The sequence below is a fragment of the Monodelphis domestica genome, chromosome 1, assembly GCF_027887165.1.
Source record: "Monodelphis domestica isolate mMonDom1 chromosome 1, mMonDom1.pri, whole genome shotgun sequence".
NCBI classification, from domain to species: Eukaryota; Metazoa; Chordata; class Mammalia; order Didelphimorphia; family Didelphidae; genus Monodelphis; species Monodelphis domestica.
The window spans coordinates 373,665,307-373,679,089 of NC_077227.1; the positions used below are offsets into that span (position 1 = coordinate 373,665,307).

Sequence of the window (13,783 nt, forward strand, 5' to 3'; positions counted from 1 at the left end):
TGCTCCCGTTTCTGTAGCTTTGGAAGGAGGGCCTAGAACCTCAGAGGAGTCTTGGGGTCATTCACAGACTTGTCTGGTGATCATGGTGAGTGTTTTTCTGTCATCTTTCATGCAGCCTCTCCAGCAGCATGCAGTCCCTGTCCTCTGGCAGTAGCCCTGGCTCGCTCGCATCCAGCCGGGGTTCCCTAGCAGCATCTAGCTTGGACTCTTCCACCTCGGCCAGCTTGACTGATCTCTACTATGATCCACTGGACCAGCTGGATTCAGAGCTCCAGAGCAAAGTGGAATTCCTGCTAATGGAGGGGGCCACTGGCTTCCGGCCCTCCGGCTATATTACCACCATCCACGAGAATGAGGTGGTAAAGACTCAGAAAGCTGAGGCAGCCAGCCGCCTTCAGGCACTTCGATCCCTGTCTGGCACTCCCAAGTCCATGACCTCACTCTCCCCTCGATCCTCTCTCTCCTCCCCATCTCCACCCTGCTCCCCTCTGGTCATTGATCCCCTCTTAGCAGGAGATGCTTTCCTGAGCCCCTTGGACTTTGAAGATCCTGAGCTGAATATAAACTTTTCTGAGCTAACCCTTGGTAGCAGCACTGGAAATGGTTACCGGTTGGAGGAAACTGGAGTGGAGGACAAGCAACTTTGTCAAGGTAGAGTTCTCCCTTAGACTTCCCCATAGAGACACTGCTAATTCTGAAAAAGGGCAGAAATGGCACCCCAGTGCTCCAGAACTTAGCCGAAGTACATGGGTTCCACCTTGATCTACTGGTCTTCTCAGACCTCTTTATTATCTTTCCTGCATGCTCAGCTAGTCATTTGGAAAACCGGAGCTAGGTTCTGGCTCAAGAAGAAGAAATGAGGTCTTTCTCCTGCCTCCTTTCTATGTGAAAGTAGAGTTGCAATCAAGCAATGAAGTTTATCTGGGGTATAGGGACCTGATGATCTGGAAAAACCCATAACCTAATGGATTTTACACTCCCTTGTCCCTATGGCATCTGTAAGCTGCCCCCAAATTCTGCCCATGCTCATGGCTTTGAGCCCTTGAAAAAGGGGCCAAGAGTCTAGCTGCCCCCAAGCCTGCCCTTTGGCTGAGTTTAGTTACTGCATAAGCATTATACTAAGTGGGTTCATCTATACCAAGAGTGCTTCACCTTTTTGTGTCATGGACCTTTTTGGCAGTTTGTGGGAGCCTATGTTCTCCTTCTCAGACTATAGCTTTTAAATATATAAAATAAAATCCATTGGCTTGCAAAGGAAACCCATTATAAAGAAATAAAGATTTTTTTTCCTCCGTCCATGTTCCTGGATACACGGAGATCTATCCAAAGTCCTTTTGAGGGTCTGTGTACTCCAGGTTAAGAACTCTTGATCTCAAGGAATATGTTTCTCAGGCCTTTGGTACTAGCCTGACTAACCCCAGTATAGTGCTTGAACATCTCAAACAAAGACTGTCTGTCAGCCCACAAAAACTTACTGATCTCCCTCAAGGTGTCGCTAGTCCTATACTAGGAGCGTGAGATGCAAGGTAAAGAACAGATGGTGGTCCTGGCTCTCAGGGAAGTATCTCCCAAGAGATTCTTTATCTACAAAGCAATCTGCCTGCTTCTAGGATAGAACCTGAAAAAAACAGAGCTCTATCTTGTTCTCAAAGCAAACACAACTCCAGAAACATAGGCAAATGTAGGTCCAATTACCACTGGGCCCAAATGAATCCACTTTGGATAATGGCATTCTATGGTGTGGGGAGAATGGAGAAGAGTACGGAAAGGCTATCCCAGTAATAGGGAGCCCTGGTGGGTGAATTCCAGGCATTTAATCAGAGCAATAGGCAGGAACATCATTGCTGCCCACTGGCCCTGTGTCTGAAGCAGCTAGATGGATGTGAGCAGAGTATGCCCCTTACTGCTTAAAAGAGAGAATCTTAGGATAAATAAAAAGCAAGTACTTCTTTAACACAGCAGGTGGTAAACTGAAGAAAATCTTTTACCCTGTGAGGCAGTCCAGACTGCAGATATGAAGAGGGTAAGGCAGGATCTAGACAAATCTGCAGATAGAAATTGTAATCATGCAAAGGTTTTTTAACCTAGAGTTTGTAAACTTAGTTGTCTGTTTTTGTTGTTGTTGCTTTTTAAACCCTTAACTTCTGTCTTCTTCTGTCTATACATCTGGGCTTAAGTAACTTACCCAGAGTTGCACAACTAGGAAGTATCTGAAGCCAAATTTGAACCCAGGTCTTCCTGACTCTGTCCACTATACTACCTATCTGCCCCTGTTATTTTGATAACTTTTGCAATATAATTTCTCTGGAAACCTGTGAATTTTATATTATGCATTTTAGAACATTATTCTGAGTACATGCCTAAGGGATCCATGACAAAGAAAAGGACCCCCTGCTATGCTGGAATTATTCAGTTAAGGTAAAAGTAAGTCCAGGATACACTCATTGGAAATCAGCATCAGGAAAGGGGCTTCTGATGACCATCCATAAACTTCCTTGGAGTCACTGTCAGGGAGAATGCAGGGCTTAATGAATCATTGGTCTGAGTGGAGCTTTTCTTCTCCCTCTGCCTGTGAATGTTCTTATGGGGAGGTGCCCTGCCAGTGCCATTAGGGCTGGTGGCAGGAGCGAGGCACTCAACAGCTAAGCAGGTTAAGTGATTAGTACCGCTGTTCAGTCAGCAGACAGAGTAATCTCCCTAAGTGGTTTAGAGGAGAAGGGGAAGACCTTTCTAGCGCCTGCTCTGATCCCTCCAGTATGACTGAGCATGGGAGACTCGGGACTCAGAACTATAATGACCATGGGTGAGAGGGAGGAAAAATAAGGGAAACCTATACATTGTACTGCCTTCAGGTGGTACAGTGGATAGAGCATTGGGTCCTGAGTTCAAATCCAACTTATTAGCTGTGTGACCCTGGGCACATCATTTAACCCTGTGGGCCTCATTTTCTTCATTTGTAAAGTAAACCAGAGAAGGAAATGGCAAGCCACTCCAGTATCTTTACCAAGAAAACCCCAAATGGGGTTATAAAGAGACAGAAAGCTGAACAACAAAAATATAGTGCCTTTATGGATAGTAACTGTGGAAAGATGTTTCTTAGCATCATCACAGGCCTTCTCATCCCAGCAGGCACTGTGATTGATGACTCCCCTCTCTGCCAAAGACACACTGTCATCTTGGGATGGTGGTAAGAATGTTAGACAGACGCAGCTGGTATTCAGCATTTGTTCTAATTACCAGGCCAAGGTCAAGGAGATTAGAGACTATCCCAGGTGACCTGGTGGTGGTGGGGAACTTGAAAGAATCAGGGAAGAAAAAGGCCTACATTAGGCAATAGAATAAATCCAGTGGACTGGGTAGGGAGATTAAACCTGTCCCTTTCCTCTTTTTGCTATCCCCAAGAATTTGATTGTTGCTGCTCTGGTGCAAGATATTAGGACAAGTATTTAAAAAAAAAAGTAATTCTTTAACTAAGATCTTTGGAAAGGATAGTCTAGGAAAATTTAATTAAGGGACAATTCTATGCAAAACATTATCCTAGGTGCTGGCATACAAAGACAAAAATGAAAACTAGGGCCAGATTTTTTTTTAAATGAGAAAGGGGAAAGGAACAGGAATCCCCTCCAATAATTCCTCTTCCTAAAAATTGATGTGATAAGTTTCAAGATTTTAACATCAGTATTTCACATACTTTAAAATAGATAAAGCACTTTGCTCACAACAACCAAGTGAGGGAGGTATATATATTGTTATAGGAGAGGGAGTATAAATGTTATCAACTCCATTTTATTAGATAAGAAAGCATGAGGAAGCATGGAATGGTAAGCAGAAAGCTTCCTCAAAATGAAGAAAATCTAGGTACAAGTCTTCAGGCATATGATGACAATGTGATCTTTGACAAACCAGTTAGTGTTTCAGTGCTCTGGGCAACTTTCTCTGACTCCTAAATTGCCCAGAAGGTGTTGGCCCACATTGATAGAGGGAGCTTCCTCTTCTGGGAACTCCTGATAGTGAAATCCCAGGACCAGTCTCTAACTCTATAGATAAGGAAACGTAGGCTCAGCCAGGAAAAAGATCATGATGCTGCTCTGAGTCAGAGCTGGGATTCAAATACAGATTTCTCTCAACTCCAAGTCCAAATCTCTTTCTATTATATCATACTGCCTCTCAGAGGCCACATGGGAATTAATTTTAATTTGATTTGACTCTTGGGGATGCATGTCATGGCTATCAGATCTTTCTTCAACCTGAGCTCCTTGAAGGTAAAGACTAATCTTTTTGTCTTTGATTACCCAGCACCCCTCATAGTGCCTGGTACACATTATGCATATGCTGACTACTTATTGATTGGCTGATTTATCTCCTCTTTCTCTTCAATCAGGTTCGAATGTGGCCAGAGGACCAGTCCTGAAAGTGGCCTGTGTATCAGCAGCAGTATCAGATGAGTCAGTAGCAGGAGACAGTGGTGTGTACGAGGCTTCTGGGCAGAGGTAAAAATCCATGTAGATATGTAGAGAGACAGTAGTCTCTCCACCTCAGGTTGTTCAGCACAAGTCTCGTAGGGACTGTATCTTTGCAGGCAGGTATGGTGTCATGCACTGTCAGGTGTCATGCACCACTGTTTTAACAGTGGTGATGATGATGGTACAAAGCTGCAGCCCTGATCCTGATCTAGTCCTCTATCTTAGAGGCTGTAGTTCAAGAGCCCTGTGTTTGTTGGAGGAGGAAGTAGGCTAAGGGCTTTGAAAATGAGGGAAAATGTGACCTTTTTGAGGTCACTCATTTATCTGGAGGTAATTTTAAATGTACCAGAGCCATAGAGAACAAGTTCAAATTAAGAAGAAACCCCTTTCTTTCACAACTGAGCACTAGAACCATTCATTAAAGCCTAATGCTTGGCTTCCCTTGGAATGGGGGCTCAGGTGATATGGATAAACCTAAAGAAGGCACAAGGAAAAGGGGTTCCCTTTGGTAGATGAACACAAAGTTTCGTTGTTATGTGTATTCTACTGTATATTCTATCGCATATTCTAATGTATATATTATCTTTATTTTTACATATAATATTCCCCACCCCTTCCCAAAAAAGCACCCCTTAAAATTTAATAAGAGAGAGGTTTGGGGAAAGGGGGAAGGCAAGGTAATTCAGCAAAACAAACCAACCAACACATCAAATGTAACTGATACGATGAGCAGTATTCCATGCCCAGGTTTTACCACCTCTATAAAGAAGAAAGAGAGGAAGATTTATTTTATCATTTCTTCTTCAGAACCAAGCTTGATCATAATAATTGCAATATTTTTGTTACTTTTTTAAATTTGCAATTTATATTTTATTTTTGTATACAACTTATCAATATTTTTTATTGTTATAGTCATTTCTAGATACATCTACCCTCTAACTGGAGCCCCTCCTTGTTACAAAGACAGCATCTTTTGTTAAGCAAAGGCCATGGAATGTTGTAAGCTGGTCTGACAGTGAGGTCAACATTTTGCCTTCATATGCCCCCACCTCTCTGAAGAGGAGGGGTGTTTTGTTTCATTTCCTGTTTCCTCAGACTACTGTTGTCAGCCATTGGGCAAAATGTTCTGCTCTGCTTTTTATATCACTCCACATCATTTAATGCGGTGCTTTGCCTCTTTCTCCAAATTCCTCATTTTTTTACTACACCTTAGTATTCTATTATATTCAAATAGTAGCAATATTTTTCAGCCATTCCCCATTACTGGTTCATTTAAAAATGCATGTAGCTGTCCTCATATTTCTTGATAAGAGCTGCTTTAAACCTTAATTTTTTCCCCCCTTATTGCTTTTCAGACTGGGCACATCAGAGGCCACTGTGTTTGACAGCGATGAGTTGGAGGCCATAGGAGCTGCAAGAGTTCAGATTGCTCTGAAGTAAGGACTGGGAAAGGAGACAAAGGACTAGGGAAGCTGAGTTCTGAGACACCTTCTATTAATTGTCCATATCCTGCACACCTTACATTTGTACTTTTCAAAGGGCTTTTATGTTTCTTTCCTCGGGTCCCCACAACCATCTTATGTAGAAAATAGGACAGGGATGATTATCTCATTTTGACAGAAGAAGAAGAAGAGAGACTGAGTGATTTGCCCAAGAAAATAAATGCCAGAGGCAAAACTGGAACCTAGATCTCAAACTTCTAATCTAGTGTTCTTTCCATTGAGGTAAAACATGGAAGAGTTTAACATAGCCTCAAATCTCTGAAGATTTCATCCTAATATGATCCCTTACCTATGGTTTTGAGAAATCTATTTGACACCTGTGTTATTGAAGAACTTTTCTTTATAGTTGATTCCAGGAGGCTCTTATGGCTTTTGAGCCCAAATCTTCTGTTTTCAGAGTTTGTATACTCAGAATTGCCTCGGTCAAAACAACCCATGCAAATAACTCCCCTAGTGTGCTTTCTGAAGTCTTTGGCCTTATCCTTCAGTTGCTCACCTCCTCAATCATGGGAGAATTGGTCTGTAATAAACACTTTTATCTGTGAAGACACAGATAGTTCCAGAATGGGCTTCTCCACTGAGCTGTTGCTGTAGATAGAATCTTGGCAGCAGAGGATGCTCTCAGATTATTCTCACTGACTTTCCCTGTGGATTCCCATGGTAGCAGTATCTCCCACTTGTAGATGTACATTCCCACATACATTGTGCCTACCTCCCAAAATAATTTGTGGTAGCTGAAAGAGCTACAACAGTTGAAATTAACTCTGAATTTCCTGGCATCTAAAGCAAAAAAGGATTTTGTTCTCAACATTTGATAAAAGGAAGAAAACAAATTCTTCTGAAAGGGAAAAACTTCCTTACCTTGAAGTTACAGAATTATAGAATCATAGAACTTTAGAAGGTTTGAAAGGTACTTTTGAGCAAGATATCCTCTCCCTGTTTCCCCAAGGAGATCCTGGCTCCCATTGTGGAGATTACTAAACCAATCTAACCCCTTAGTGAAAGATGAAATCTCCCAGAGTTTAAATGACATGTCCAAAGTAAGTCAATTGCAGAGGCAGAAGGAGAATTGAGTTTTCCTGATTCCCAGACTATTGCTCCTTCTACTACACTAGGTAAATGGATTCATTGATTGGGGCCATATAATGGACATTGGGTACCGTAATGGAAAATGTCTTCAGCTACAGGTTTGGCAGAAAGAAGCATTCTTCAAAGAGGCATTTCTTATAGAAGGATATATCAACCCCTCTATAAAAATTGAAAGCATAACATTAAATCTTAGCTCAGTGAAGGCATGTCTGCAGGGAGCTAAGATAATGTGGTCCAGGTCTGTTGCTTTCTGATAATCTAACAATACAGCAAAGTGCAAGTGCAGGAAAATTTTTCCAAAAACAGTTCCTAAGCCATTAGCAGTAGCATCTTGTTTCTACTAAAGAAGCATTTTGTTAATAGCAGGTGCTACATGTTTCCCATTTCATTTCAGGTATGATGAGAAGAATAAACAATTTGCAATATTAATCATCCAGCTGAGTAACTTTGCTGCTCTGTTGTTGCAACAAGACCAGAAGGTGTAAGTATGTAAGCTTTGGGGCCCACGTGGCATCCTCTACCAGGAATGAAATGCTCGGTTCCCAAACACACTTTTCCTTCAGTGTCAGAGGTTCCATTTGTGTCATAAGCACTGCTTACATATTTGTGGCATTGCCCATTACTATGCTTCAAGATTGCCATTTGATTCTAATTCCCTACTATTGTTAAATTTGCAAAAAGGTCTGCCCTAGATAAGATCCTTAAAAAATATATATGTATTGAAATATTTAATAATTTTATAATATCATAACATTTTGGTAAACAGATTTTTTTTTAAAACCCTTACCTTCTGTCTTAGAATCAATACTGTTTATTGGTTTCAAAGCAGAAGAGTGGTAAGGGCTGGGCAATGGGGGTTAAGTGACTTGCCCAGAGTGGCATGGCTAGGAAATGTCTAAAGTCACATTTGAACCCAGGACCTCTCATCTCCAGGTCTGACTCCACTGAGCCACCTAGCTGCCCCCAACTGAATCATTTTTAAAGGCACAATTGGAATAGGAATAAGTGAAAGAAAGGGTGACTGACTATTCATTCAGCCAGAGACTGAAGATTTTTTTCAGTTATCACTCCCAGACTTATTTTTTGTGTTAATTCTTTTTTTCCCTCCTGTATAATAGGCTTTCTTTGAAAAACAGGATAGACCTATCATTTTAAATAGGCCCAATAATTGCTGCACTATTTTGGGAGATTTTTAGGTTTGGCTGGGGCAATCATTTTTTTGTTTTGTTTTATTTTTAATGTGGGGTAATTTACACACAAACACACACACACACACACACACTACTAGTGTTAATTGGCTTCAGTTTGTAAGGACGAAGACTATATTTCCTTTTTAAGTAGTTTAAGAAGTCGTGACAGACTAGTGACAGCTAGATTTCTCTAACCAAAGACATGTGAATTCTCCTTAGTTTATTCCATCTTCTCCATAGTTTGATAAGCCCTTAAAGAACAAGGTCTATTAAATGAGGTTCTCTGCAGGCTTAGGCTCTCTGTAATTGTTTCCTACAAGTCAATGTGCAGAAGTCCCAGGTCTTTCTGTAGAAGGGTATTTCTCCTATATTTATTTGTCCCTTAAGTTTCCCCCCTCCAAACCATATGACAAGCAGTCAATTGGGGAAGCTACTGCGCGCGTGCGCACGCACACACACACATATGGAGAGAGAAATATGTATGTCTATATATCTATCAATAGATAGATATAGCCTTCTTCCCTGTATTTATAAATATATTTCTTGTATATGTTGCCTCCCTGATAGACTATTAGCTCCTTGAGGGCAGGAGCTATTACTCTTTTTTCTTTGTATCCCCATCACTTAACACAGTGCTTGGCACAAAATAGGCATTCAGTAAATGCATATTGACTGTTCAATAATGACAACCTAACAGTGGATTTTCTAGGAATTCCTTGAGAAATGGATCTATTTCCCAACCTTTTTTTTTAACCACCTTCCTCTTTGGAAGGCTTATTTCTTTTTTCTCTGTACACCAGATTGTCCATAACTTTTCCTCTTTGCCTTCTGTGAAACAAAATAGAGAGACACAGATTTTATAAGTATCAGTGAGAAACAGACAGTTCTGTCCTTAGAATTTGATTGTGTCCTAGAGATTTTATGTAGACTTTTTTTCTAAAAACCTTAAACTTCTGTCTTAGAATTGATACTAAATTTGAGTTCCAAGACAGAAGAGCACTTACGGCGAGGCAATTGGAATCACGTGACTTTGCCCAGGGTCACACAGCTAGGAAGTGTTTTGAGGCCAAATCTGAATCCAGAACTTTCTATCTCCAGGCCTAGCTCTGTATCCACTGAGACACCTAGCTACCCCTATGGAATCTTTTCAGTTGTTGTTATTCAATCATTTTTCAGTCATGTCTAACTTTTCATGACCTCATTTTGGTTTTTTTTTGGGGGGGGGTGGCAATGATAATGGAATGTTTTGCCTTTTCCTTCTCTAGCTCATTTTTACTGATTAGGAAACTGAGGCAAACAGAGTGACGAGACTTACCCAGGGTCACAGAGCTAGTAAGTGTCTAAGGCCAGATTTGAATTCAGGAATACCAGTCCCCCTGACTCCAGGTCCAGCTCTCTATGCACTGCACCACCTAGCTGTCCTTTACTGTCACAGAAATAGCAAAATTCATTCTCTATTCTGTCCTTGTTGATTAGTTTGAAAAGCCTACTGACTTTTTTCTCCTCCTTTGCCCTTATTTTTTTAATTGATGTATTTTGTTTTCATATTACATTCATGGATTACTCTCATTCCTGAAATTTCTATTGTAACAAAATAAAACTAATAGTGTGGCAAAGTCTAAGCCCTTGGAATGTGAGTTAACTCAAATCCTGTATTTCCCTTCAGGAACGTCCGTGTTGCTATCCTTCCTTGCTCTGAAAGCACACCTTGCCTGTTCCGGACAAGGCCCCTGGAAGCTTCTGACAATCTTGTGTTCAATGAAATGTTTTGGGTATCCATCTCCTATCCCTCTCTACACCAGAAGACCCTAAGAGTGGATGTCTGTACTACAGATCAGAACCACATGGAAGACTGCCTGGTAAGGCTCGTTTCTGTGTGTTCAGAATTTTATCTACAGGCTAGTCCTTATCTGACTTCTTAGCTATCATTCTGTATTTGGAATGAAATGTGTTCATTTTATATGAGTTATCATTAAAAATAATAAAGACATAGCACTTTAAATTTTTCAAAGTATTTTATATATATATAAAATCCCATTTGATATATTATTATAATTATATGTTATCTTACTTTATCCTAGATCTGAAGCAAATTGTGAGTCAAATGCTATTATTATTATCTCTTTTACAGATGAGAAAATAGGCTAACAATGACTTGATAAGGATCACCTTTTTAATAATTATCTGAACAAGGATTCATACCCAGGGCTTTCTATTCTCACTTCGGGTCCAGGGTTCCTTCCACTAAGCCAGAGTGTCTCCCTCCCAAATGTATTGCATTTTGTAAAAGGAGACTAATACAATAATTGTTGTTAAGTACTTACCCAAGGTAAAATTTAAGACATCGCAGTGAAAAATATTTTTATTCAGGGGTAGAAGGTATGGGTGGAGTGTAGTTTCCTGGAGTCCCTCAAAACATATTGTAAGACAACTTGATTGTACTGACTCTCAATAGAAAGAGTCTCATCAAAGCAAGACAGACCAATCCCTAGGATTCCAAGTCCCATAACAGAATTTCTACCTGACAGGTTATATTATTCCTCTTTCATACCCTAAGGAAAGACATTGGAACCCATGTTTTACTCCACAGTTTCCTTCTAGGGCAGTGCTACTTTGTATAGGAATAGAGAATGATCCAGTTTTCCTTCAATTTATCCCTACAATACCCATCTGACCAATCACCATCAGAACCAAAAGACATCTATGTCCTGCTTTGATGAAAAAGACAAAAATTTGTCCGGAACTAGCCTTGATAGAACCTGGGGCTTAAATCAGCACTAAAAAGCAACTAGAGAACTGAGAATCTGGGATTAAGCGTCCAACCCATAGAAACCCACAGAAGGCATTTATAGTCCTAGGCTGTTATTCGGGCTACAAAGCTATCAGCTTACATTTCTTCCTTGCTTCCTTGCTTCCTTGCTTCCTTGCTTCCTTCCTTCCTTCCTTGCTTCCTTCCTTGCTTCCTTGCTTCCTTGCTTCCTTCCTTCCTTCCTTCCTTCCTTCCTTCCTTCCTTCCTTCCTTAGGAGTATGCCAAGTCAACCATGAAAATGTCCTTTTCCTCAGTATAAAATTATCAAATGAGAAAATAATTTGTAAAGCTTAGCACAGTGCCTGACACTCAGTAGATACCTAATAAATGCTTATTCCCTTATCTTCACCCCAAGGAACTTCCATTCAATGAGAGGAAAACAACCTGTGCATAGAAAAATATATATACACAAAATAAATACAAAATAGTAGGCAATCATGAGGAAGGAAGTCACTAGAAGCAGGGTGACCAGAGATGTTGGGTAAAGAGTTTTAACTGAGTTGAACCTTGTTATTTAGCTTGAAGCTAACATGTTTTTAGACTACTTTAGGAAAGTTATAGTGTCAGTGACAGCTAAGTGGTTCAGTGAATCAAGAGTCAGTCCTGGAGCTGGGAGGTCCTGGGTTAAAATTTGAACCCAGATACTTCCTAGCTGTATAACCTTGGGCAAATCACAACTCTATTTGCCTACTCCATACTGCTCTTCTGCCTTGTAATGGATACTTAGTATTGATTCTAAGACATAAGGGAAGGGAAGAAAGGGAGAAAGAAATAAAAAGGAAGGAAGGAAGAAAGGTTGGTAGGTAGGTAGGTATAGTGTCCTGAAGTAGTAAAATTAACTGCCATTGGTTACATACAGAATATTGTGTTCAGCTCAGTTCCCAAGATGTGCTCTAGAGTGTTCTTCCCTCTCTGACATTCTTTTGTTCTTTGATTCCCCTAACTCATTGTCTCCTATCTCAGGAAACTGAGAGAACTGATGCTTCTTGTTTCCAGGATACCTGGGGGCTCAGAGTGTGCTCTTTTCCCTCTGATCAGGATTGAAGCTCTGGCACAGATATATTACTATTGCTTCTCTCTCTCTCTCTCTCTCTCTCTCTCTCTCTCTCTCTCTCTCTCTCTCTCTCTCTCTCTCTCTCTCTCTCTCTCTCTCTCTCTCTCTCTCTCTCCCCCTCTCTCCTTTAGTTTGTTTCTTCTTTCCCTTTGAAACCGTATCATACATTTCCAAAGGGGAAAGAATATATCTAGAGAAAATAAAAGTTAGACAATTCTCCCCTGGCCTCCACTTCCCAAGATGTGGAATTCAAAGAGGGATAAAGGGAAATGTTTAAGGGAGAGAAATAAAAGTCATCTCTGTGCTCTCCAGAAGAGCTGCTGTTTCATTCTGAACAGAATTCTCCAATCTCTGAGCATAACCTACAACCTCTAACTTCCAAAGCTCTAAAAACCATATGTGTAACTTTTTGCTTTCTGGATGATCTGTCCCCTAAATATTCAAGACAATTACTGTATTCTGTTCTTAGACATCTGAAAGAAGCAGATTTAGCAGAATCCTTTAGGTGTGCTCTTCCAGTGTCATTGAAAGTCTCAGGAAGCTTACTTTTTTATAGCTTACACTTCTTGTTCATCTTCTGATGCTGTGCTGAATAGCCATTTGTAGGAACATTTCATTGGACTCATCTTGGGAACCCATCAGTTCTGCCTAACAAGGAAGAAGATCATCACTTTCTAGTGTGGAATCAATGTAGGGAAGAAATATTTAAGGAAAAGAAACCAGATTACACTGTCTCAAGAACTTGACTGCCAGAGAGGGAAATTTTCAAGGGGAAAGCTTGAACCTTCCATGAGAATTCTCTCCAACCAATTTTAAAATAACCACAAAAAATGAATACTAGAGTGTATAAATGAACAAGGAGATGGAGTGAAGCAACTTTCATGCAGAGAATAACTTGAAAGGTAGGTAGGGAGCATCTGGGTCACTGGGGTGAGAGGGAAATAGAGGAGATATTGGGTAAAGGGTTTGAACTGAGCTGAACTATGGCAGAAGGCTACAACAAGGAGTAAGTAGCAAGCCAACACCAACTTTCCCCCACCAACCAACATCTACTGTTCCAGGTTTTGACTGACCCAAGTCAACAACTAGACCCTGAGACCCTGCCTCGGGCATCAGCAATGCAACTCGACACACAGCCTGTAAAGTTCCAAGCAAACCTGCAGTAAGGTCCAGAATTCTAGCCCTAGACAAGTTTGTAGTAAACACCTGAGTCCCAGTTTGAGGCAGTCTGTGTAGCACTCTGGGTTGGTGTAAACCTAGAGCTTGCCTCTTGGATCCCCAATGAAGACAATCCCCAGGTTTTGTCCTATGGGAGCCCTTACCGACACTCAAGGGAAAACCCTAGGGAAAGGCAATCAATATTGTGCCTGACCTGATCAAGCCCAGAGTGAGATCAAAAGCCCCCATGTAAGCTTAAAGCTAGAATTTCAGCCATCAGCAGCTTTAGGGGATGATTGAATCATCAGTGGGAGGTGACTTTCAGACTTCCCAGCCTACCTTCCATCATACCATCTTGGAAGAACTGAAACAGAAACCCAAAAAGGAAGAAGTGAAGTTGTTGTTTTTTAACCCTTACCTTGCATGTTAGAATCAATACTGTGTATTGGTTCTAAGGCAGAAGAGTGGTAAGAGCTAGGCAATGGGGGTCAAGTGACTTGCCCAGGGTCACACAGCT

The 13,783-nt window shown here is 40.9% G+C and overlaps 1 protein-coding gene across 1 annotated transcript in view; it reads left to right on the plus strand.

Annotated features, from left to right (window-relative positions):
- WWC1 (WW and C2 domain containing 1) overlaps positions 1-13,783 on the plus strand; it is a 153,545-nt gene that overhangs the window by 115,662 nt on the left and 24,100 nt on the right. The window contains exons 11-15 of the mRNA XM_007473983.3: positions 116-651; positions 4,382-4,490; positions 5,819-5,899; positions 7,449-7,535; positions 9,911-10,103. Coding sequence (XP_007474045.1) covers positions 116-651; positions 4,382-4,490; positions 5,819-5,899; positions 7,449-7,535; positions 9,911-10,103 — 1,006 coding nt within the window. The remainder of the gene's footprint in view (positions 1-115; positions 652-4,381; positions 4,491-5,818; positions 5,900-7,448; positions 7,536-9,910; positions 10,104-13,783) is intronic.